Source organism: Amblyraja radiata, chromosome 2 (genome assembly GCF_010909765.2).
Source record: "Amblyraja radiata isolate CabotCenter1 chromosome 2, sAmbRad1.1.pri, whole genome shotgun sequence".
Taxonomy (NCBI): Eukaryota; Metazoa; Chordata; class Chondrichthyes; order Rajiformes; family Rajidae; genus Amblyraja; species Amblyraja radiata.
The window spans coordinates 126,512,505-126,537,327 of NC_045957.1; the positions used below are offsets into that span (position 1 = coordinate 126,512,505).

The 24,823-nt window shown below is 42.9% G+C and overlaps 1 protein-coding gene and 1 long non-coding RNA gene across 6 annotated transcripts in view; both read right to left on the minus strand.

The window, feature by feature from the left end:
• The window catches only part of nsun6 (NOP2/Sun RNA methyltransferase 6), a 56,087-nt gene that overhangs the window by 15,821 nt on the left and 15,443 nt on the right, over positions 1–24,823 (minus strand). For all 5 annotated transcript variants that reach the window (XM_033015358.1, XM_033015346.1, XM_033015339.1 and 2 more), the window contains 4 exons: positions 22,179–22,288; positions 14,215–14,368; positions 11,081–11,162; positions 10,149–10,268 (listed from right to left, as the gene is read on the minus strand). In XM_033015358.1, the coding sequence (XP_032871249.1) occupies positions 10,149–10,268; positions 11,081–11,162; positions 14,215–14,368; positions 22,179–22,288 (466 nt within the window). The remainder of the gene's footprint in view (positions 1–10,148; positions 10,269–11,080; positions 11,163–14,214; positions 14,369–22,178; positions 22,289–24,823) is intronic.
• On the minus strand, positions 4,028–5,299 carry LOC116968602. Its single transcript, XR_004410483.1, has 3 exons — positions 5,259–5,299; positions 4,612–4,614; positions 4,028–4,157 (listed from the first exon to the last, which is right to left on the minus strand). It is a non-coding gene; the product is annotated as an uncharacterized LOC116968602 (long non-coding RNA).

The window sequence follows — 24,823 nt, forward strand, 5'->3', positions numbered from 1 at the left end:
GGGAAAGAGATAAAAATCCCCCCCCCCCCGACGAGACAGACTGCTGGCGAGGCATCCATTGTATGGCGCCACCCGGTGGAGTATGTGCACTATGACTTATATCCCGCTATTCTTCACCTCTAAGCGTGTCTGACAAAATGCCTCTTAAATGTTGCTATCGCATCTGTTTCTATCACCTCCCCTGGCAGCACGTTCCAGGCAACTACTAATCTAAAAAAAATTGCAGTGTAAATCTCCTGTAATCTTTCCTCCTTGTCGCTTTACAGCTATGTCTAGAATTTAACATTTTCACCCTGGGTTTGAAAAGAACAGGATGGAATACATTGCCGACATGGACTTTAGTGAGGCCTTTGATAAGATCCCACATGGCAGGCTAGTCTGGAAGTTAGAGCACAAGGAATCCAGGGCAAACGTCAAATGGACGCAAATTTGGCTTGCTGGAATAGATTAGGATGCAATCACGCGACAATAAGAACACATACATCAGTTAATTAACTAGTGCTTGGCACACAACAACATAATTTCCCTCCAAGCTTATTATCGATTTCAGGGCCCTGGTAAGACCACACCTTGAGTATTGTGTGTAGTTTTGGTTTCCTAATTTGAGGAAGGACATTCTTGCTATTAAGGGAGTGCAGAGTAGATTCACAAGGTTAATTCCCGGGATGGCGGGACTGTCATATGATGAAAGAATGGAACGACTGGGCTTGTATTCACTGGAATTTAGAAGGATGAGAGGGCATCTTATAGAAACATATAAAATTATTACGGGATTGCTAGATGCAGGAAACATGTTCCAGATGTTCGGGGAGCCCAGATCCAGGAGCCACAGTTTAAGAATAAGGGGAGAATTTATGGAATTCTCTGCCTCAGAAGGCAGTGGAGGCCGGTTCACTGGATGCATTCAAAAGAGATAGATAGAGCTCTTGGGTCTAGCGGAATCAAGGGATATGGGAGAAGGCAGGAACGGGGTACTGATTGTGGATGATCAGCCATGATCACTTTGCTTGGCAGTGCTGGCACTTATTGCCTATGTATCTATGACTGTGTATCCACAGTTCCAACGCCATTGGTTAATTTGCTGACAATACCACTGTTGTTGAATGAATAATGGCTAATGAGTCAGAGTGTAGGAGGGACACTGAAAATCAGATTGAACGGTACTCTTAGAACAATCTTGCTCTTAATGTCAGCTGGACTAGAGAACCGATTGTCGACTTTAGAAGAGGAAAGCCGAGGGCCCACCTGGCGGTGGAGTCAATAACTTCAGAATTGTGGGCCAACATATCTCTGAAGATCCGGACTGGTTCAATCACAAAGAAACCTCATCAATGCTTCTACTGCCTTGGAAGATTTCAGCGATTTTGTCAACGAATGCTCTATTGAATTTCTACAAGTATACAGTAAAGAGCATAATGACTGATTACACCAGTCTGGTTTGGTAACTTGAACGCCCAGGAAGGAAGGAGATTACAGAGAGTAGTAGACACTGCCCGGCCTATCACAGAGCACTGACCTCTCCACCATGGAAGGAATCTATAGGAGGGGTTGCCTCAAAGTTAGCCAATATTATCTGAACAATATTATCTGATCCAATAAGACTCAACACCCAAGCCACTTCTCATTTCACCCTCACCATCGGGAAGATTAAGGAATCTGAAAACCAGGACCACCAGATTCAAAAATAGTTTCTTACAATCACCATCAGGCTCTTGAACACTGCATAACACTAACCTCATTTATGACCCGTGGACTGTCTTTGGTTGCACTAAGGGCTTTGGAATCGTTTTACACTGGTTTTGGTTGTTGATTTATTGAAATTTTGCTTATTTTTATTACTTATGTGTCAGCTGGACTAAAGAACCGATTGCCGACTTTAGAAGGGGAAAGCCGATGACCAACCTGGCAGTGGAGTCAATAACCGTGGACCGTGTTGGGGAACTGGAGAAGCAGGTGGATGACCTCAGGTTCGTCCGAGAAACTGAGTCGTTCCTCGACACGTCCTACAGTAAGATTGTTACACCTAAGGTACTGGAAAAGAGAAGGTGGGTGACGGTGAGAAAGGGAGGGAAGCATGGAATGCAAACGTCCCCGGGTGTTGTACCTCTTGTGAACAGGTTCACCCACGTAGAAGCTGTCGGGACAGAAGACGTTATTACACTACGCGGCGGACTGGCTTGCAAAGCAAATAGGACTGTTGAGCCAAAACCAAAGAGGTCAACGTCAGGCAACGCCATTGTAGTGGGAGACTCCATTGTGAGAGGTACGGACAGGGGTTTCTGCGGCAACAGACGGGATTCGAGGATGGTGTGCTGCCTTCCTGGTGCCAGGATTCAGGTTGTCACGGACAGAGTGCAGAAAATCCTCAAGGGCGAAGGTGAACAGCCGGAAGTGGTAGTGCACACAGAGAGTGGTGAATCTCTGGAATTCTCTGCCACAGAAGGTAGTTGAGGCCAGTTCATTGGCTATATTTAAGAGGGAGTTAGATGTGGCCCTTGTGGCTAAAGGGATCAGGGGGTATGGAGAGAAGGCAGGTACAGGATACTGAGTTGAATGATCAGCCATGATCATATTGAATGGCGGTGCAGGCTCGAAGGGCCGAATGGCCTACTCCTGCACCTATTTTCTATGTTTCTATGCATGTCGGCACAAACGATGTCGGAAAGAAGGGGATGAATATTCTGCAGTGTGACTTTAGAACGCTTGGGAAAATGCTGAAAAGCAGGACCTCCAGGGTTGTTATCTCCGGTTTGCTTCCAGTTCCTCGTGCTGGCGAGAGCAGGAACAGGGAGATACGGGACCTGAACGTGTGGCTAAGGAACTGGTGCACGGGGCAGGGATTTAGGTTCTTAGATCACTGGGATCTCTTTTGGAGTAAGGGGGAACTGTACAAAAGGGACGGATTGCATCTTAACAGGTGGGGGACCAGCATTCTGGCAGGCAGGTTTGCCACTGCTACACGGGTGGTTTTAAACTGAATAAGGGGGGTGGGGTGTCAAATGGCATAGTCGAGGATGGAGTTAAAGGGAAAGGGTTTCTTAAATGTGTGAGCGGAGAGACAGAGGGGTGTAAAATTAGGGTAGAAGCAATCGGTAGCAAGGTGAAAAGTAAAAGTGACAGGCAGACAAATCCAGGGCAAAAATCTAAAAGGGCCACTTTTCAACACAATTGTATAAGGGGTAAGAGTGTTGGAAAAACAAGCCTGAAGGCTTTGTGTCTCAATGCAAGGAGCATTCGTAATAAGGTGGATGAGTTGAATGTGCAGGTAGCTATTAATGACTATGATATAGTTGGGATCACGGAGACATGGCTCCAGGGTGACCAAGGCTGGGAGCTGAACATCCAGGGATATTCAATATTCAGGAGGGATAGGCAAAGGAGGGGGGGAGGGGTAGTGTTGATGGTTAGAGAGGAGATTAATGCAATAGAAAGGAAGGATATTAGCTTGGAGGATGTGGAATTGATATGGTTAGAGCTGCGAAACACTAAGGGGCAGAAAACGCTAGTGGGAGTTGTGTACAGGCCACCTAACAGTAGTAGTGGAGTTGGGGATGGCATCAAACAGGAAATTAGAAATGCGTGCAACAAAGGTAAAACAGTTATAATGGGTGACTTCAATCTACATATAGATTGGGTGAATCAAATTGGCAAGGGTACTGAGGAAGAGGATTTCTTGGAATGTATGCGGGATAGTTTTTTAAACCAACATGTAGAGGAACCAACAAGAGAGCAGGCTATTCTAGATTGGGTATTGAGTAATGAGGAAGGATTAGTTAGCAGTCTTGTTGTGCGTGGCCCCTTGTGCAAGAGTGACCGTAATATGGTTGAGTTCTTCATTAGGATGGAGAGTGACATTGTTAATTCAGAAACAAGGGTCCTGAACTTAAAGAAAGGTAACTTTGAGGGTATGAGACGGGAATTGGCCAAGATAGACTGGCAATTGATTCTTAAAGGGTTGACGGTGGATATGCAATGGAAGGCATTTAAAGACTGCATGGATGAACTACAACAATTGTTCATCCCAAATTTGGCAAAAGAATAAATCAGGGAAGGTAGTGCATCCGTAGATAACAAGGGAAATCAGGGATAGTATCAAAACAAAAGATGAAGCATACAAATTGGCCAGAAATAGCAGCCTACCAGGGAACTGGGAGAAACTGGTGGAACAGTTTCCTCCCCCAGGAGATCACGCGGTTCTTGGGGTGGAGAGGGGTGATAGCGGTATAAAGGGGAGGGTAGTGTCTTGTGTTCTGTGTCTTGTGTCTACTGTTTGTGGGTAAGTGTGTCTGTTTAGTGTTCAGCCATGAGCGAATGGCGGTGCGGGCTCGACGGACCGGGTGGTCTACTCTCGCACCTACTTTCTATGTTTCTATGTAACAGCTGGTGAGCTGGTGCAGCAGGAACAACCTTCTCCTAAATGTGAACAAAACCAAGGAGATTGTCGTCGATTTCAGAAGGAAAATTCAGCCCAGTCACACTCCACTTTGCATCAACAACTCAGCAGTGGAGCAGGTGAAAAGGATCAAGTTCCTGGGGGTGCATATAACAGACACCTTAAACTGGTCCACAAACATTACACCTCTGGCAAAACGGGCACAGCAGCGGTTGTACTTCCTCCGCAGGTTGAGAAGTTTACACCTCCACCCTTCCATCCTCGCCACTTTCTACAGAAGCACAATTGAGTCGGTCATGACCAGCTGCATCTCTACGTGGTGCGGCAGCTGTACAGCTACGGACTGGAAGTGCCTTCAGAGAGTGGTGAGGACAGCGGAAAAAATCATTGGGACTTCTCTTCCTTCCATCATGGACATGGGGTACAAGCGCTGTCTGATTAGAGCTAAGGGCATTACCAGAGCCCCCACACGCCCACAATTTGGACTGTTTATACTGCTTAACTCTGGGAAGAGGTACCGCAGCATGAAGAGCAGGACAACCAGGTTCTGCAACAGCTTCATCCCCCAGGCCATAAGATTACTGAACAATCAACAAAACCGAGGCTAGAACTTTTTAAATATCGACACTTTTTAAAACCTTTTTATATATATTTATTTTACAGAACCATGCACATGAGGCATTTTTATGGACGCACCTAGCACTTTTACTTTTACTATTTACCTGAATTGGAGAGTCAAATGCAACAAAATTTCGTTCAAGGTGCACTGTGTCTAGGTGTATATCTGAATGACAATAAAGTTTTCATTCATTCATTCATTCATTCATTCATTCATTCATTCATTCAGAGTCCAGCAGAGGAATACAAAGGGCTTAATTAGGAAAGGGAAAATAGATTATGAAAGAAAACTGGCAGGGAACATAAAAACTGACTGCAAAAGCTTTTATAGATATGTGAAGAGAAAAAGATTAGTTAAAACAAATGTAGGTCCCTTGCAGTCAGAAACAGGTGAATTGATCATGGGGAACAAGGACATGGCAGACCAATTGAATAACTACTTTGGTTCTGTCTTCACTAAGGAAGACATAAATAATCTGCCGGAAATAGCAGGGGACCGGGGGTCAAATGTGATGGAGGAACTGAGTGAAATCCAGGTTAGCCGGGAAGTGGTGTTAGGTAAATTGAATGGATTAAAGGCCAATAAATCCCCAGGGCCAGATAGGCTGCATCCCAGAGTACTTAAGGAAGTAGCCGCAGAAATAGTGGATGCACTAGTGATAATTTTTCAAAACTCTTTAGATTCTGGAGTAATTCCTGACGATTGGAGGGTAGCTAATGTAACCCCACTTTTTAAAATGGGAGGGAGAGAGAAAACGGGGAGTCTGAAGAAGGGTTTTGGCCCGAAACGTCGCCTATTTCCTTCGCTCCATAGATGCTGCTGCACCCGCTGAGTTTCTCCAGCATTTTTGTGTACCTTCGATCTTCCAGCATCTGCAGTTCCTTCTTGAACACGAATTACAGACCAGTTAGTCTAACATCGGTAGTGAGGAAACTGCTAGAGTCAGTTATTAAAGATGGGATAGCAGCACATTTGGAAAGTGGTGAAATCATTGGGCAAAGTTAGCATGGATTTATGAAAGGTAAATCATGTCTGACGAATCTTATAGAATTTTTCGAGGATGTAACTAGTAGAGTGGATAAGGGAGAACCAGTGGATGTGTTATATCTGGACTTTCAGAAGGCTTTCGACAAGGTCCCACATAAGAGATTAGTATACAAACTTAAAGCACACGGTATTGGGGGTTCAGTATTGATGTGGATAGAGAACTGGCTGGCAGACAGGAAGCAAAGAGTAGGAGTAAACGGGTCCTTTTCACAATGGCAGGCTGTGACTAGTGGGGTACCGCAAGGCTCAGTGCTGGGAACCCAGCTATTTACGATATATATTAATGATTTGGACGAGGGAATTGAATGCACATCTCCGAGTTTGCGGATGACACGAAGCTGGGGGGCAGTGTTAGCTGTGAGGAGGATGCTAGGAGGCTGCAAGGTGACTTGGATAGGCTGGGTGAGTGGGCAAATGCATGGCAGATGCAGTATAATGTGGATAAATGTGAGGTTATCCACTTTGGTGTCAAAAACAGGAAAGTATACTGTTATCTGAATGGTGGCCGATTAGGAAAAGGGGAGATGCAACGAGACCTGGGTGTCATGGTACACCAGTCATTGAAAGTAGGCATGCAGGTGCAGCAGGCAGTGAAGAAAGCGAATGGTATGTTAGCATTCATATCAAAAGGATTTGAGTATAGGAGCAGGGAGGTTCTATTGCAGTTGTACAGGGTCTTGGTGAGACCACAGCTGGAGTATTGCGTACAGTTTTGGTCTCCTAATCTGAGAAAATACATTCTTGCCATAGAGTACAGAGAAGGTTCACCAGACTGATTTCTGGGATGTCAGGACTTTCATATGAAGAAAGACTGGATAGACTCGGCTTGTACTCGCTAGAATTTAGAAGATTGAGGGGGTATCTTATAGAAACTTACGAAATTCTTAAGGGGTTGGACAGGCTGGATGCAGGAAGATTGTTCCCGATGTTGGGGAAGTCCAGAACAAGGGGTCACAGTTTAAGGATAAGGGGGAAATCTTTTAGGACTGAGATGAGAAAAACATTTTTCACACAGAGTGGTGAATCTCTGGAATTCTCTGCCACAGAAGGTAGTTGAGGCCAGTTCATTGGCTATATTTAAGAGGGAGTTAGATGTGGCCCCTGTGGCTAAAGGGATCAGGGGGTATGGAGGGAAGGCAGGTACAGGATACTGAGTTGGATGATCAGCCATTATCATATTGAATGGCGGTGCAGGCTCGAAGGGCCGAATGGCCTACTCCTGCACCTATTTTCTACGTTTCTATGTGTATTGTATTTACAGGCCTGTAATGCTCATGCAAGTAAGAATTTAGTTGTTCCATTGTCAGTACCTTTGATAATTAAATACTCTTGGCTCTTGAAGGAGTCAGAGGATGGCAGTGGAGGGCTGTTATTCGGATTGAAATAAGGTTGTTTCTATAAGGGCTCTCATCTCAGCTCCTGCCTTTGACCCCTCTGTTCCGGCCCCATGCCTGGTGGCATTCGATAAGTTTGTGCCTCTGACATTGTCGGGTCTAGAGGATGTGGTTAGGCATATTAAGCCGTCGGGTTCCCCTTGTGATGCTGTCCCTCCTCTTCTTTTTAAAGAGGTTTTCCCGAGTATAGGGCAGTCGGTTCTCGCCATCATAAACAGTAGCTTGTGTTTTGGGGTTGTCCCCATAAATTTTAAACATGCTGTAGTGCAACCACTACTTAAGAAACCAGGCCTGGATCAAACTGTTCTGGCCAATTTTTGGCCGATCTCCAAGTTGCCTTTTATCTCTAAGATCATGGAGAAAGTAGTTTATGCTCAGCTGAAACTCTTCCTGGATGAGCACAATATTCGGGAGGTTTTCCAGTCTGGATTCAAGGCTATGCATAGCACAGATTCGGCTCTGCTAAGGGTCTTCAACGACATCCTCCTGGCAAACGACTCTGGTAATTATGTGGTTCTTGTCTTGCTGGACCTATCTGCCGCCTTCGATACAGTGGACCATGGAATTTTAATTTCCCGATTACAACACCAAGTGGGCATTTGTGGCAGTGCCCTGGATGGTTCAGGTCCTATCTGGCTGACAGAACCATGCGTGTAAGCCTTGCTGGCTTTGAATCCTCCTCCACTCCCTTGGTATATGGGGTTCCACAGGGCTCAATTTTAGGGCCCCTGCTCTTCTTATACCTACTTCCTCTGGGCTCAATTTTAAGAAGGCATGGCATCTCCTTTCACTTTTACGCAGATGATAGCCAGTTATATATGCCACTCAGGAAAGAAGACGACTATTCTCTAAAATCACTTCTGTCTTGTCTTGAGGACATTAAGTCCTGGATGGCCTTAAACTTTCTGGGACTTAATGAAGAGAAGACAGAGGTGATTTTGTTTGGCCCCAATGGCTGCCGTGAACCTCCCTTTGTTGACTTGGGTCCACTGGCATTGTCTGTAAAGCCAACCGTTTTGAACCTGGGTTTTAGGATGGACGGTGATTTTAAACTAGATAAACAAATAGGCGCTGGTGGTTAAGTCCAGCTTCTTTCACCTAAGGAAGCTGGCAATGGTGAAGCCCATCCTCGAGCGGCAGCATTTTGAAACAGTAATCCATGCCTTTATTACATCTAGGCTGGGTTACTGTAACGCACTCTACTCTGGAGTCGCACGAGCTTCATTGGCTCGTCTCCAGCTTGTTCAAAATGCTGCCGCTCGCCTTTTGACCGGAACTCGAAAGAGGGAGCACATTACGCCAATTTTGGCCTCCCTTCACTGGCTCCCAGTGCACTTTCGAGTTCATTTCAAAATTATTTTATTTGTTTTTAAATCGTTGAATGGGCTCGCCCCGCCTTACCTCTCTGAGCTGCTCCACCTATATGCTCCTGCCCGGTGCCTCGGGTCAGCTGATCAGCTGCTCCTTGAGGTACCAAGGTCTAAGCGGAAGCTCAGAGGGGATAGAGCCTTTTCTGTTGCTGTTCCGGCATTCTGGAACACCTTGCCGCTGCACATCAGACAGGCCCCCTCACTGTCCATCTTCAAATCCTCCCTAAAAACACATTTTTATTCTTTGGCTTTCGACACTGGCTGAGGCATTGCTCCTGTTCTTAGTGCTTTTAATGTCTTTTAATTTTTAGTGTGTTTTTTATAGTCCTTCGTTTTACGGTTTTTAATGGTTTGTAATAGCTTTTTGTCCATGAGTTCTCATGTACAGCACTTTGTGGCAACTGCAGTTGTTTAAAGTGCTTTATAAATAAAGTTATTATTATTATTGATAAAACCAGTCTTAAAACCCTTTTCTATTCCTTAGCTTTTGACCCTGCATGAGACTTTGCTCCTGTTTTAGTGTTTTTAATGTTATTTATTGTTTTTACTCTCTTTTTTAATGTTTTTATTGTCTTGTAATAATTTTTTGTTCATGATTAGTCATGTACAGCACTTTGTTGCAACAGTGGTTGTTTTAAAGTGCTCTATAAATAAAGTTATTATTATTATTATTATTATTATTATTGTGGCTGGGGCTTGAATAGGTCGGGCAGCACTCTGAGGTAGAGCACTTGAATCAGACACGGTCTGCAGTGGTGGAGGACATTGACAACATGGACTGGCCAGGACTTTATTGGCAAGTTAAGACTCTACATTCTTAGCAGCTTTGAACTTGAAGGTCACAACATGGTGATGGAAATTTGGTGACTCTTGTGTACTACTTCAGTGTGATCTCCTATTCTTACACTCTTGTACTTAATTATAATCGTGCCTATGTACAGTAAGGTTCTTACTGAACTGATCCCAAAGACATACAGGTTTGTAGGTTAATTGGTCTCTGTAAAGTGGGATAACATGGATGTGTGGGTGATCAATGGTCAGCATGGACTCGGTGGGCCGAAGGGTCTATTTCCACGATGTTTCTCTAATCTCTAAACTGTATTTAAACAAAGGAAATTCTCTGTTCTTAGGTACGTGTCAAAAGTACCATTGAATCATTGAAATTCACTTGCATTTTTCACTAAAATTATCTAGATTATTTTTCTATATTACTATTAATTTTTTCTATTTCTCTTGTTCTAACAGGCTAAATATTATCTTGTTCTGGTCTCACCTTATCATTCATTAATGCTGCATTATAAATATTTATCATGTTCTGATCTTACCTTATCATTCATTAATGCTGCAATATGAGTAGTTTTTCCTCCAGGACCAGCACACATATCCAAGATTCGTTCTCCTGGCTTCGGACCCAACACATGGCTCGCTACCACTGATGGCAGGTTCTGAATATTTAGAAAAGAGAATTCAGCTGCACATACCCCACAAATTAATATTTCCATTGTACTTAAAATCAAGGATCTCCAAACTGTAACAACGCGGTACAGATTTGATATCAGAAAAGAATTTGGAAGTACTTTTCACAAAATCTTTGATGAAAAAAGCAATTCTGAATCCATTCTGAGCAGGAGAAATTATGACATGCTCTCAATCGTCAAAGTGATGGTAGGTGCCAATAATAATGCAATTCCTTGTCTCCAAAAGCACCATAAGAAAAGGGTATTTTTTAAAATATAAAGTTAATATCACTACAAAGAAACATTATTAAATCTTCATGACAGATGCAGTGCCAACACAGTTTATAAGCAGACTTTAATACTCCAAAGCAAAATTGAAATGGAATATCATATACACGACTTGTGATTAATACATTTAACATCTTGGACCTCGCTGTCCCGACTTCGGGAGCTCCAAGCTGCGAGAGCTTCAACCACCCAGACACGGGAGTTTTGATTGTCCCGATGTGGGGGCTTCGACCGTCGGCTGCGAGAGCTTCGATCGCCCGATGGATGGTTTGACTGCCCCGACTGCGGGAGAATAAAGAGGGAAGAAGATTGCCTTCCATCACAGTGAGGAATCCACTGTGGTGGATGTTTATGTTAACTTTTACATAGTTGCGTGCCTTTTTGTTTTTCTTTAGTATGTCTGTATGGTAATTCGAATATCACTATTAATTGGTACACGTGACAATAAAAGACCTTTGAAACCTTTGAATGTCAGTACAAAACGTATATGATGTAGAAACATTTAGACTTACCTGTAAAAACAGAAAACTGTTCATTAAGTTGTCAAATGATGGGCTAACATAGACAGGCTCAGTCATTCTGATTCCCACACCCCTGAAGAGGAATAAACAACATTTAAAACATGCTTAATAAATACATGTTATGTATGCAGGTCTTCCATTTTATTATCCTTAAGGTCTTTATTGAAATGATTTATGTTGGTATCAACACATCAGTAATATTATATCACCATAAGAAATAAAGATTCAGCTTCAAAGATTCTATATTTTGTGTTCAATACATTGTGATAAAATCAATGTAAGCGATGAAGCGAAATAACTTTCTGAACGATTTAATCCTTGTAGCCCTGGGTGCTGCTTTCTACTAGTAGCCTGCCCCCCAGCTCCTCAATTGCGTCACTGCAGGCAGCTGCACTCACGGAATGGCTCTGACAGTCAGTGAGGTCCATACCCTGGCTCTTTAACCATCAAAGCTCTCACTATATTATTGAAGATTTGTAAAGGTGTTTGATATTCACATTTGTTCACAATAGGTGACAAAAATATTTTTCCAACATGAAGAAAACAAAGGCAATTCCAGCATAAGACTGATGCCAGTTTGAATGATTCTTCTGGTACACACTATATAGGGGTAGCACAGTGGCTCAGCGATAGAGCTGCTACATCGCCAGAGACCTGGCTTTGAACCCGATTACAGATTAACTCTGCAAAGTTTATATGTCCTCGCTGTGCCCGTGTGGGTTTTCTCCCACATTCCAAAGACGTGCAGGTTTGTAGGTCAATTGGCTTCTGTAAATTGTTCCTAATGTGTGGAGAGGGATAGCATAGAACTAGTGTACAGACCATCGATGGTCAGCATGGACTTGGTGGGCGGAAGGGCCTGTTTCCACGGCTGTATTTCTAAAACTAAAATTAAAACTATTACTCGCAATCTCGTTTTATGTCATAAATTTCCAGCTTTGGATGCAGTTGTACGGTTTTCAATTACACCAGTTCACATACAAGGCAATTTCGACATAACTTGTTATATTGCAGTATTGGACAGGCTGTAGGATTGTCATTTCATTGCAATATATGGAGCAAAATCTGTTGTCCAATATGTGTGGTGACATTATGTTTCTGGGTTCTCAAGCCTTGCTTTTAACTTGCAAGAGAGAATGATTATACAATGTTATGTCAAATGGATTGTAACATAGGCAAATGTAGTCATGAGAATAGGTATCTGTGGGATACATGCTCTTGTGAGCCAGCATCCCCCAGGAAAAGACAATGTCACTGGGACTAATCCACTGGGGATTTCCGGCGTGTTTGTGACTACTTCTGCTGTGTATAGTTTCATGGGATTTTATGGATCCAATTGTCTCAGAGTGTTCCCTGCACTTGGGAGCGACACTGTGGCACAGTGGTAGAGTTGCTACCTTACAGCGCCAGAGACTTAGGTTTGATTACAGGGCTACCTGTACGGAGTTTGTATGTTCTCCCCGTGACCGTGTGGGTTTTCTCCGGCTCTAGTTTTTTTCTCCATATGCTTGGTTGTGCTCCAGTTATTCCATTAGTCAGTAATATGCATACCAAAAATGTTTGTGAGAGTCCATCTGATAACATCAGTACTGAGGAGGCAGCAATAAATTCTGAAAAAGGATTGGTAATTCTGTGCTGAGCTTCTGTTCCACAAATTGTAAGTACAGAATACAGCATTAAATGTTGAATGGACATGATGAGGGTGGACGTCAGGGAATATCTGTGCAAAATTTGTGCATACGGGTGTTCAAACATCAGAGACACTTATCTGTTGGCTGAAGATTTTTGTTCATGGAGCCATGTTGTGGAAATGGTACTGAGCACATGCTGGAAGAGGGGTTCCCAAATCAGAATCATCCAGCATGGAAACAGACCCTTCAGCCCACTGATTGGCAAATGCCCATTTACACTAATCCCATGTTCCCATCAACTCTCCCCACACATACAAACAATGCGGAACTGACAACCAATTATCTGCCAACCTGCACCTTTTTGGGATATGCGAGGAAACCAGAATGCCTGGAGGAAACCTACATGGTGGCAGGGAGAATGTGCCCAGGATTTGGTTTGAACAATAGTCACTAGAATAGTCACTAGCAACACTACTAGCTGCACCACTGTGCTGCCCCAAATTAAGTCAAGGTTAGCTTAACCATGGCTAGTTTAAAACATTGGTATTGAAGTTGGGCCCTGGTATCTGCATTATATCGAGGGAGCAGTGTAAATTCACTTTATATTGTGACTCCTGTTTCAACTCGTGCAATATCCCACTTCACATTTACCAGGTGGGACTCTTGCTGATATAACGACAAAATCCTAGCCAATTAGCTTGCACATTTTTGCAAATGTAATTGAAGAAAGCATGTAATAATATGGCCACAAGAGTGTGCAGGTCTATTACCCCGGCCCAGGAAAAATCAAAACTTGGTAAATGACAAAGTGGTTGGACAAGTGCTAATGAATTGCAATTTGAATGAGTTAACTTGTGCATTCCATTAAGAAAGAGAGTTAAAGACTGCATGAAAATTATACATCTCAGTCATTGGTAACAAAAATTGCTCCGTTAGATATGGTTGGGTAAACTTCTTAGTCTTTGGATCAATTAAACGGAAAGTTACAAAAGGACCAGTTCCCAACAGCACTGCAGAGCTGTAGCTTTGACTCTGCCTGAACACATTGACGGAAGGGAAGGAAAATGTGCCAGACTCGCTGCCAGTAGTAGGCTGTATGGATTGGTACAGTGCTATAATCTGGGAAACACAATATCCCAAGATGAAGTGGGATTTGCTGCTGTAAACTGTGCAAACAATCTTGAGGAATGTTTAAAATTTGTTGAAGATAAATACCATGAATCTGTGCAAGTTAATTTGTCATTTAATTGTCGTAATCTGTGACTGAATGTTTTAACACGGATCTATTTTACTGTGGTTCAATATCCTTTTACAATGAAAAAAAGGTTACCAAATCCTGCTAACAAGTCAGGACTGTTGAAATTGGTAACATTCAGAATTGTAGTACTTGCTATAACAAATATCAAGATACATAGTGCAAGTTTGGTTGAAAACTTTTAAAAACATATTTATTTTGTATTGAATAAGACAACACAATATTTGTAAAATATTTACCTTAAAGTACAATTTGAGCTAAATATTTCCTTGCGGCTTAATTCAGCAATACCATTCCCTACAAATACTTTAATTCCCTTATATTCCTTTGCACCCCTTTTGCATTCACCATGAACATCTGAATACACCGAGACAACATCACCAGCTTTCATTACTGAAACACAAATAGAAAGTTATTTATATTCTACATCTATTTTTCTGGTTAAATGGAAAATACAATTAAAACAAGGTCAGCAAAAAATAGTAGACCAGTCTAGTAAGAGATGAATAACAGGTGAAAAATATGCATCCATTAAATTATCAAGAAAAGACTACAGATATTGATGATACAGAATACAGATCCCATTGTTTAGGATGGTACTTATTCTTTATTAATTGAGTAAAACAGACATTCCTACATTATTTTTCCATTTGATTACATCAGAAGCTATGGTTTTCCAATCACAATATCTTTGTAATACAAATAAGTCACTGAAAATCTTTTTTTTGGAAATCCAATTGATTCACCAAAGAGTTTCAGGAAGCAGAATATCGGACTCAAAAGGAAGTAGAAAAAGTCAACAGTCATCCAAAATATGATATATTGAATTATTCATTTTAGGAGCATGCTAGTCACAGTAATAACATTGCAGGTAAAAAATAGATTGGATATTGTATCAATGTCCGTGTAATTTGGGCATAGGCGCTGTACTCATACTCGCACATATAATTATGTAAATGAGGTCAGTGACTTTGACCTGGAAATAAATCTTTCTTGCTTTTGATCCCAACACGAGTGTGTGTGGAGCCATCTTTCTCCGTCTAATATGTGCTAGTGTTATCTATATCGTAAGCAGACACATATCAAAACGTGGTGGCAGCGGTAAAAGCAAAATTTGTGGATCAAATGTACGCTATGGTGAATAGCGAAACACTTTGAAAAGACTTTCAGGAATCAGTTCTTTCAACGCTCATCGACCGGACTTGCCGACTGATTTAGTCGGAGGTGCATGTATGAGATGGACTGTATGCAGGTCAGTGCGCATACAAAGCTAAGACACAGTGTGTAAATCAGTGATGTGGAGGTCGAGGGTTGAAATGACGTGTAGTATGAGACTGCTCGAAGATCGTGCACGCTGTGTGGATCCAGGGACCGAAAAAAAAAAATGTTTACTGCACAACAGATGACTGTTGACTTTTTCTACTTTTTCTACTTCCTTTTGAGTTTTGTTTTGAAAATAATTATTAAGAGCGGCAGGTTACGCTGATATTTCAAAATGGCGCAGGCCAGTCCATCTTTCCACGTGGCTCCACCACCCAATCTAAAGCTCAAAGAGAACCGGGTGGAAGAGTGGTAAATGTATAAACAAATGTACAAAAATTATGCAGTGATAACAGAACTGGATAAGAAGGAGTTTAAGAAGGAACTGCAGATGCTGGAAAATAGAAGGTAGACAAAAATGCTGGAGAAACTCAGCGGGTGAGGCAGCATCTATGGAGCGAAGGAAATAGGCAACGTCGAGACCCTTCTTCAGACTGGGGGGCGGGGCAGGAAGCATTCCAGCAAATTTCTCCAGCATTTTTGTCTACCTTGGATAAGACGGAGAAACAGTATCAAAAAGCAGTATTGCTGCTTACTGTTGGACCGGAAGGACTGCGAATCTTCAATACCCTGACGTTCGAAACGGTAGCAGATGAGATGGATGTGAACGTCATCATCGGTAAGGTGTCTACCATCATCATAGGAGAGACGAATGAAATGTATGAACAATTAATTTTCAATAAACGAGACCAGAAACCAGGGGAAAGCATTGAATTGTATGTTGCAGAGCTGAAGGAGCTTGCTAAGACATTCAACTTCTGCAATTGCCTGAAAGAAAGCCTCATTCGAGATTGCATCGTCATTGGTATTGCAGACCAGCCATCTAAGATGACACGCCTTCAGAAGAAGCTGACACTGCAGAATACTGTGGACATATGCAGATCCTCGGAAGTAACAGCGACAAGTTTGCAGGTCATCGGCGAAGAGCCGACAGCACACAAGCACAAACCGAGGGAAAAGATGGTTGATTTTCCTTTGCAGAGGAAAAATCAGGGACTAGTCAAATGCAAGTTCTGTGCGAGGACGCAAAAGCGTAGGAAGGAGGAATGCCCAGCGCATGGAAAGGATTGCAACAGATGCAGACGATAAAACCACTTTGCCTGCTGCTGCAAGCAGAGGAAGGAGAGCACGCAGAAACGTGTTCTGTACAAGGTCGTAGAGACATCTGACACAACGTCCATTTCCGACACAGAGTCTGTGAGTTGCACTGGGATCAATGCAGCCGGAAACAATTCCTCTTCAGGCCTATTCGTTGAGATGCAGGTCGGCACAGAAGCCATCAAGTTTCAGATTTACTCTGGTTCCAGTGTTAATGTGATTCCCAAGGATCGTGTGCCCAACAAAGAAAACATTAGACGAGAGAAAATCATCTTAAAGATGTACAACGGATCCAACCTGCTGGCGGAACGTAGGACGAAAGTCATACTCCGGAACAAGACGAACAACAAGAAGTACCATGTTCACTTCATAGAGGTAGAGGAAGGCTGGCTCACACTGCTCCTGAGCGGCAAAGCTGCACAACAGATGAAACGCATCATGGTTCACTACGCGATTTTCAAGAACCTGAATGCTGTTAGCGAGGCTGGCTCATTACTCAAGAGCTACAAAGATGTCTTTGACGACAAAAGATCGGGGAGACTGCCTGGCAAGGTCAAGTTGGTAACTAGGACGGAGGATGTGACAGTGTCCTGCAATGCCACGAAAGAGGTCAAGAATGGTCTCATGAAGCTGTTCGAGCAGGACATCTTGACTCGTCGAAGAACCGAGTGGTGTAGCAGGCTGGTCATTACGGAGAAAAAGGACAGCAGAGTTGAGGTTCTGCATAGATCCTTGACCCATCAACAAATTCCTGAAAAGGGAGAACCACAGACTACCAGTCATAGAGGACGTACTCCCTGAGCTGTCCATGGCGAAGATTTTCTCCAAATTCGATCTGAAGTCAGGATACCTCCACTGCGAACTAGAGCAGTTTCCTAACAACCATCAACACCCCCTTTGAGAGATATAGCTGGAAGAGGATACTATTTGGACATTAATTTTTTGAGGATGTAACTAGGAAAATGGACAAGGGAGAGCCAGTGGATGTCATGTACCTGGACTTTCAGAAAACATTTGATAAGGTCCCACATAGGAGATTAGTGGTCAAAATTAGGGCACATGGTATTGGGGGTGGAGAGCTGACATGGATAGAAAATTGGTTGGAAGACAGGAAACAAAGAGTAGGGATTAACGGGTCCCTTTCAGAATGGCAGGCAGTGACTAGTGGGGTACCGCAAGGCTCAGTGCTGGGTCCGCAGCTATTTACAATATATAATAATGATTTAGGTGAAGGGATTACAAGTAACATTAGCAAATTTGCAGATGACACAAAGCTGGGTGGCAGTATGAACTGTGAGGAGGATGCTATGAGAATGCAGGATGACCTGGCCAGGTTGGGTACATGGCAGGATGCATGGCAGATGCAGTTTAATGTGGAAAAATGTGAGGTCATCCACTTTGGTAGCAACAGGAAGGCCGATTATTATCTAAATGGTGTCAAGTTGGGAAAAGGGGAAGTACAACAGGATCTGGGGTCCTTGTTCATCAGTCAATGAAAGTAATGCATGTACAGCAGGCAGTGAAGAAAGCGAATGGCATGTTGGCCTTCATAACAAGAGGAGTTGAATTTAGGAGCAAAGAGGTCCTTCTGCAGTTGTACAGGGCCCTAGTGAGACCACACCTGGAGTATTGTGTGCAGTTTTGGTCTCCAAATTTGGGGAAGGACATTCTTGTTATTGAGGGAGTGCAGCGTAGGTTCACAAGGTTAATTCCCAGGATGGTGGGACTGTCAAATGCTGAAAGAATGGTCGGCTGGGCTTGTATACTCTGGAATTTAGAAGGATGAGAGGGAATCTGATTGAAACATATAAGATTATTAAGGGTTTGGACACGCTAGAGGCAGGAAACATGTTTCTGATGTTGGGGGAGTCCAGAACCAGGGCCCACAGTTTAAGAATAAGGGGTAAGCCATTTAGAACGGAGATGAGGAAACACTTTTTCACACAGAGGGTTGTGAGTCTGTGTAATTCTCTGCCTCAGAGGGCAGTGGAGGCCGGTTCTCTGGATACTTTCAAGAGAGAGCTCGATAGGGCTCTTAAAGATAGCGGAGTCAGGGGATATGGGGAGAAGGCAGGAACGAGGTACTGATTGTGAATGATCAGCCATGATCACATTGAATGGCGGTGCTGGCTCGAAGGGCCAAATGACCTTCTCCTGCACCTATTGTCTATTGACTGAAAGTAAGTGCAGCGATCCTCCAGAAGAAGCTGCAACAAGCCCTAGAAGGATTAAAGGGAGTGGAATGTGTAGACGACATCATCCTATTCGAAGTAGGGGATGCAGAAAGGAATCACGATGCAAGACTGCAAGACATTCTTCAGCGATACAGAGATAAAGGCATCAAGCTGAACCGGAAGTCGGCAGTGAAAACTACTTGTATCACATTTCTAGGACATGTCGTTACAGATCGTGGCCTGAAACCGGATCAGAAGAAGATCCAGGCTATCCTAGAGATGCCCAACCTAACCAATCCAACAGAAATCCAAAGATTACAAGGCAGTGTAAACTACTTGGCAAGATTCCTGCCAATGTTGTCGGACACATTCGAGCCATTGAGGAGATTGACCCACAAGGAAGCAGAGTGGGAATGGTAATCGGATCATGACACGGCATTTCAACGGCACCTATCCTGGCGTACTACACACCAGATGAACAGCTGGCTATACAATGTGATGCAAGCAAGGCAGGTCTAGGTGCAACACTTGTGCAAAAAGGACAACCACTGTCCTATGCGAGACGAGCATTGATGCCAACCAAGCAGAGATATGCTCAGATTGAGAAGGAGGCACTAACAATAGTGTTTGTACTCAAGCGCTTTCATCAGTACACCTACGGACAGAGTGATCGTTGAGAGTGACCATAAGCCATTGGAAGTCATCGTCAAAAAGCCTCTACATAGAGCACCAAGACGTCTTCAGGGTATGATGATGAGGATGCTACACTATGACATCGAGATCAAATGGGTAAAGGGAAAAGACATGCATCTAGCAGATATGCTCTCCCGAGCATACCTCCCGGACACCACAGGATCGACCAGATTCACAGATGTCAACGTAGTTGAGTCCTTGAGCATGGGAGAGGACAAGGTCAAACGCATCCAAGCCCATACTAGGGAAGACGAAACATTACAGACCATTAAGACAGTAATCCAAATGGATGGCCAGATCACAAAGCAGAAGTCCCAGAAGCAGCACAACCGTACTTCAACATCAGAGACGAGTTGAGTGTGCAAGACGGCCTAGTATTCAGAGAGAGATTTGTAATCCCTAACACTCTACGCAAAGATATGAAGGAGACACTCCACACCTCTCACCTAGGAGTAGAATGAACCTCAGACGTGCTAGAGAATGCATTTTCTGGCCCGGAATGAACTCAGATGTGAAGCAGTTCATTTCAAACTGTGAAGCCTGCAGGATGTACAAACAACAGAATCAGAAAGAAACTCATTATCCAATCACAGTTGACTATCTAATTTCTGGGAAATAGACAGACTGTATGACCAGACCAGCAGGACAGTCATTGTGAAACTCAAGAACCACTTCGCAAGATACGGAATTCCCAGCACTGTGGTAGGCGACAACGGGACACAGTTCTCATCAGAGGAGTTCGCCAAATTTGCCAGGAAATGGGAATTTGACCACTACACAATTTCTCCAAGACATAGCCAAGCTAACAGAAAGGTGGAATCGGCATTCAAGGCAGCTAAGCGAGTACTGAAGAAAACCACTCACTCCAAGACAGATGTCTACTTGGCAATACTGGAATTGCGCAACACCCCTGCGCAAAGAGTGAACAGTAGTCCTGCACAAAGACTACATGGAAGGAGAACAAGAACGACACTTCCAACTCCATCAAACCTCCTCAAAGCAAATGGTGCTGAGATACTCACAGAAGAGAGGAGAAAGATGAAAGATTTCCAAGGAAAACAGTCAAAGATCTACAACCAACATGCCAAGGATCTGCCAATCCTGGAAAAAATTGATGGCGTAAGACTCAAACAATATAAACTAGGAGATACCAGATGGCAGAGAGCAACAGTTCAAAAATGACTGGATGAGAGATCATACAAAGTTGAAACAGTCAGGACTTCTATTCTGACAAATCGAGTGGATCTGAAGAAGACCGGAGAACTACCCCCACACATAACTCCAGAGAAACCACCAGACGTGGAGAAGACTGAGCCACCTTTGTAACTTCAGCTGACATAGGAAAAACCAACACAACATGCATCACCAGCAAAAGATGCAACTCATGAAACTCAGAACACAGGGAAAACTAAACAAAAACAAAGTGACACAAGAGAAGAAACTAGGAATGATGCACAGAAGGTACACACTGAAAAGAAAGACACCTGAAAGAAACACCATCACAAAGACTAGGGCAGGAAGAGTTGTCAGACCACCAGAAAGATACGGCGAGTATGCCAAGAAGTAAGGTGTTTTGTTGTGATGCACTTACATGCTTATGAGAAGAAAGCATGTGAACATTATTTTGTGTTATTGAAACAAGTCTGAAGTATTGCTATGCTTAAAATTGTGAAATAAGACAGAACAGTTGTTTTATTCAGTTAAGTTAAACCATATTACTAGTGTGTATTACTATGAAGTGTTTAGATTTACTTTGTTTTGGATCTTTGGAAATGTAATCCCAAAAATTCAAAAAGGAAAGGATGTATCAATGTCCATGTAATTTAAGCATAGGAGCTGTACTCATACTCGTGCATGCTCGTACTCGTGCAAATAATTATGTAAATGAGGTCAGTGACTTTTGACCTGGAAATAAGTCTTTCTTGCTTTTGATCCCAACACGAGTGTGTGTGGAGCCATCTTTCTCCATCTAATATGTGCTAGTTTTACCTATATCGTAAGTAGACACATATCAAAAACAGATATGTGTTTAAGAAGGAACTGCAGATGCTGGAAAATCGAAGGTACACAAAAATGCTGGAGAAACTCAGCGAGTGCAGCAGCATCTATGTAGCGAAGGAAATAGGCAACGTTTCAGGCCGAAACCCTTCTTCAGACTGATGGGGGGTGGGATAACAGAATTCTGTTAGCCCTTGCTGTCTCCTCCCCTTCCTACCTCTCCCTCAGCCCTCGGGCTCCTCCTCCTCCTCCTTTTTCCTTTCTTCTCCCCGCCTCCCCCCCATCCCCCATCAGTCTGAAGAAGGGTTTCGGCCCGAAACGTTGCCTATTTCCTTCGCTCCATAGATGCTGCTGCACCTGCTGAGTTTCTCCAGCATTTTTGTGTACCTTCAAAAACAGATATAATGCTTTATAGACGTTCCTTTGTCTTAAAGTTGTAACTAATTTTAACATGATTAAAAACAGTACACCATGATCAAAGCTGCAAAAATTTAGAACATGCAGAAAGGTTAAATAACCTGGGCATTTCTTTAAATTGTACTGACTGAAATGTGTGGTGCAGACTATTAACAGAGTACAATATGATTTTAATATTGTATACTCGTCGTAACAATCTCCAATCCAGAAATTACTGATAAACGAGTAGGTAAAGAGTTTGTGATACATCATTGAACAATACAGTCCTGTAAAAGTGTAGGTTAAAGCCCCAAATTTAACCTACAAAATACTAAGATATCACTAAAAATAGTTTATTGCCCTCAGGTGCATAAACTGTAAATGGTACTCAATTTCTATTGAATGCCCCCTTCTCAAAGGAACTGCACAGCTATCAGATTAGGTCCACTTCAAACTTGAACATTTTAGATGAATGTACATTCTAGCACGCAGAATTGAATAGAGAAATAAAAAAAGCAACTCACATTTTGGAGCAGAAACAATGCCAGGGATAAAAACGTGTGCACCACGAAGTACTGCATTCCCACACTGAGCACCCACAATCACTTCAAATGAATGCCTTTGCAAATTTTCTCTGAAGAAAGAAAAAGTTCTCCAATAACGTTCCTAGTGGCATTTAGCATAGTAACAGACTTATTGAACCATCATGTCAATGCTGACCATCAAGGGTCCACCTATATAATCAATTTACTTGTCTATTGCATAATACAACTTGACAATTCAAGTGCTCATCCAAGTGATTCTTATATGTTGTGCAACCACCTTCTCAGTTCAGTTTAGTTTATTGTCACGTGTACCAAGGTACAGTGAAAAAGGTCTCAATCATTGTATTCCTGATTGCAACCATCTTCCACATGAATCTTCTTTAAATCCCAATTTCTTCCTCAAATCCCTTCTACAATTGACATCTTTAAAAATTTCCTTCTCTTCCACTTTTGAAATTTTTGGGTTTGATTGGTTTTGATGGGGAATGGAGAAAATGACGTGGGGAAGTGATGAAGAAAGCAGGCAAAAGTGATGATGCGAGACAGTGATGAAAGAGAAGATGAAGATTTCTACTTCATCTGAATTTTACAAGTTCACAAGATAGTAGAATTAGGCCATTCAGCCCATCGAGTCCAATCCTCCATTGATTCATGACTGATCTCTGTCCCCTCATCCCATTTTCCTGCCGTCTCCCGATAACCCTTGACACCCATTCTAATCATGAATTTGTCTATCTCTGCCTTAAAAATATCCCCTGGAGGCCTCCCCAGCCCTCTGTGGCAATGACTTCCACAGATAAACTATCCTCTAACAAAAGAAGTTCCTCCTCACCTCCTTTCTAAAAGAGCGCCCTTTAATTCTGACTCTGATACAAGACTCTCCGACCAGCAGAAACATCCTTTCCACATCCACTCTATCTATGCCTTTCATTATTCTGTATCCCCTCTCAACCTTCTAAACTCCAACGAGTAGAGACCCAGTGCTGTCAAATGTTCATCATATGCTAAACCATTAATTCCTGGAATCATTCTTATAAACCTCCTCTGGACCCACTCCAGCACATCCTTCCTCAGATATGGGGCCCAAGTTTGCTCACAGTATTCCAAATGCAGCCTGACCAGCGCCTTATAGAGCCTCACCATTACATCTCTGTTTTTTGTATTCCAGTCTTCTTGACATAAACGCTATAATTGGATTTGCCTTCCTTACTACCCATTCGACTTGCAAATTAACTTTTTGGGAGTCCTGCACCAGCACCGACCCTTGCGGAACTTAACTAACCACTGGCAGCCAACCTGAAAAAGCACCTTTTATTGTAACTTTGCCTTCTGCCATCCAGCCAACCCGCTATCCATGCTAGTATCTTCCCTTCAATACCATGGGCTCCCATCTTCCCTAGCAGCCTGATGTGCGGCACCTTATCGAAGTCCTTCCGAAAATCTAGGTGAGCAACATTTACAGCCTCCCTTCTATCTGTTCTGCTATTAACTTCCTCAAAGGACTCCAGCAGATTCGTCAGGCACGATGTTCCCTTCACAAAACCATGCTGACTTCGGCCTATTTTATCATGAACTTCCAAGTGCTGCATAACCTCATCCTTTATAATTGACTGTAAAATATTACCAACCACCGAAGTCAGGCTAACCTGCCTATAGTTTTCGCTCTTCTGCTTTGCTCCCTTCTAGGACAGCGGGGTGATATTTGCAATTTTCCAATCTTCAGGAACCACTCCTAACTCTAGTGATTCTTGAAATATCACAATTAATATCTCCACAATCTCTGAGGCCACCTCCTTCAGAACCCTGGGGTGCAGTCCATCCGGTCCAGGTGACTTATCCACCCTCACACCTTTCCGTTTTCTTCACACCAGTCTAAATATTTTTCAGCCTTCTATGCCCAGTTACCAATGGAAAACTTAAAAAATAAGGAATGATTAATGCCAAAATTAAATGATTATCAGTATTTCAGGGGACTTTAAATCCTGATATGAATGCTGAGATAGGGAAGGATAAAGCCGTAGTCTGACTAATAGCGAAGAAGTATTTTACTTGTTGAATCATAGAGCATGGAAACAGGCCCTACGGCTCAACTTGTCCACAATAACCACATCTACGCTAGTTCCACATGCCCACATTTGGCCCATATCCCTCTAAACCTTTACTTGACCAAATGCCTTTTAAATGTTATTACAGTACTTGTCTCAACTATTTCTTCTGGCAGCCCGTTCCATATACCCACCGCAAACTAGGTGAAAAGGTTGCCCCTCAGCTTCCTTTCCCCTCTCATCTTAATCCTATTTTATTCTGTTTATTGACCAATGGGTAAAATACTATTTTTACCCAATGTATTCCCTTAAATCTTATGCACTTCTCATTAGATCACCCCTCAGCCTCCTGTGCCACAACCAATAAAATTCTTGTCCATCCAACCTCTCTCTATAGCTTAGGCTTTCCAACCTTTTTCATCCCGTTTACCCCTGGCAACTTTAAAAGCACATAACAATGTTATTTCACATTTATAAACGACTAATGATGAAAAATGGCAGCTGCGGCTCGCCTGCAGTCTGTCTGTTTTTTTGTTGTTCTTTTGTCCTGTTTTAGTTAATCTTTGGTTTATTAGGTTG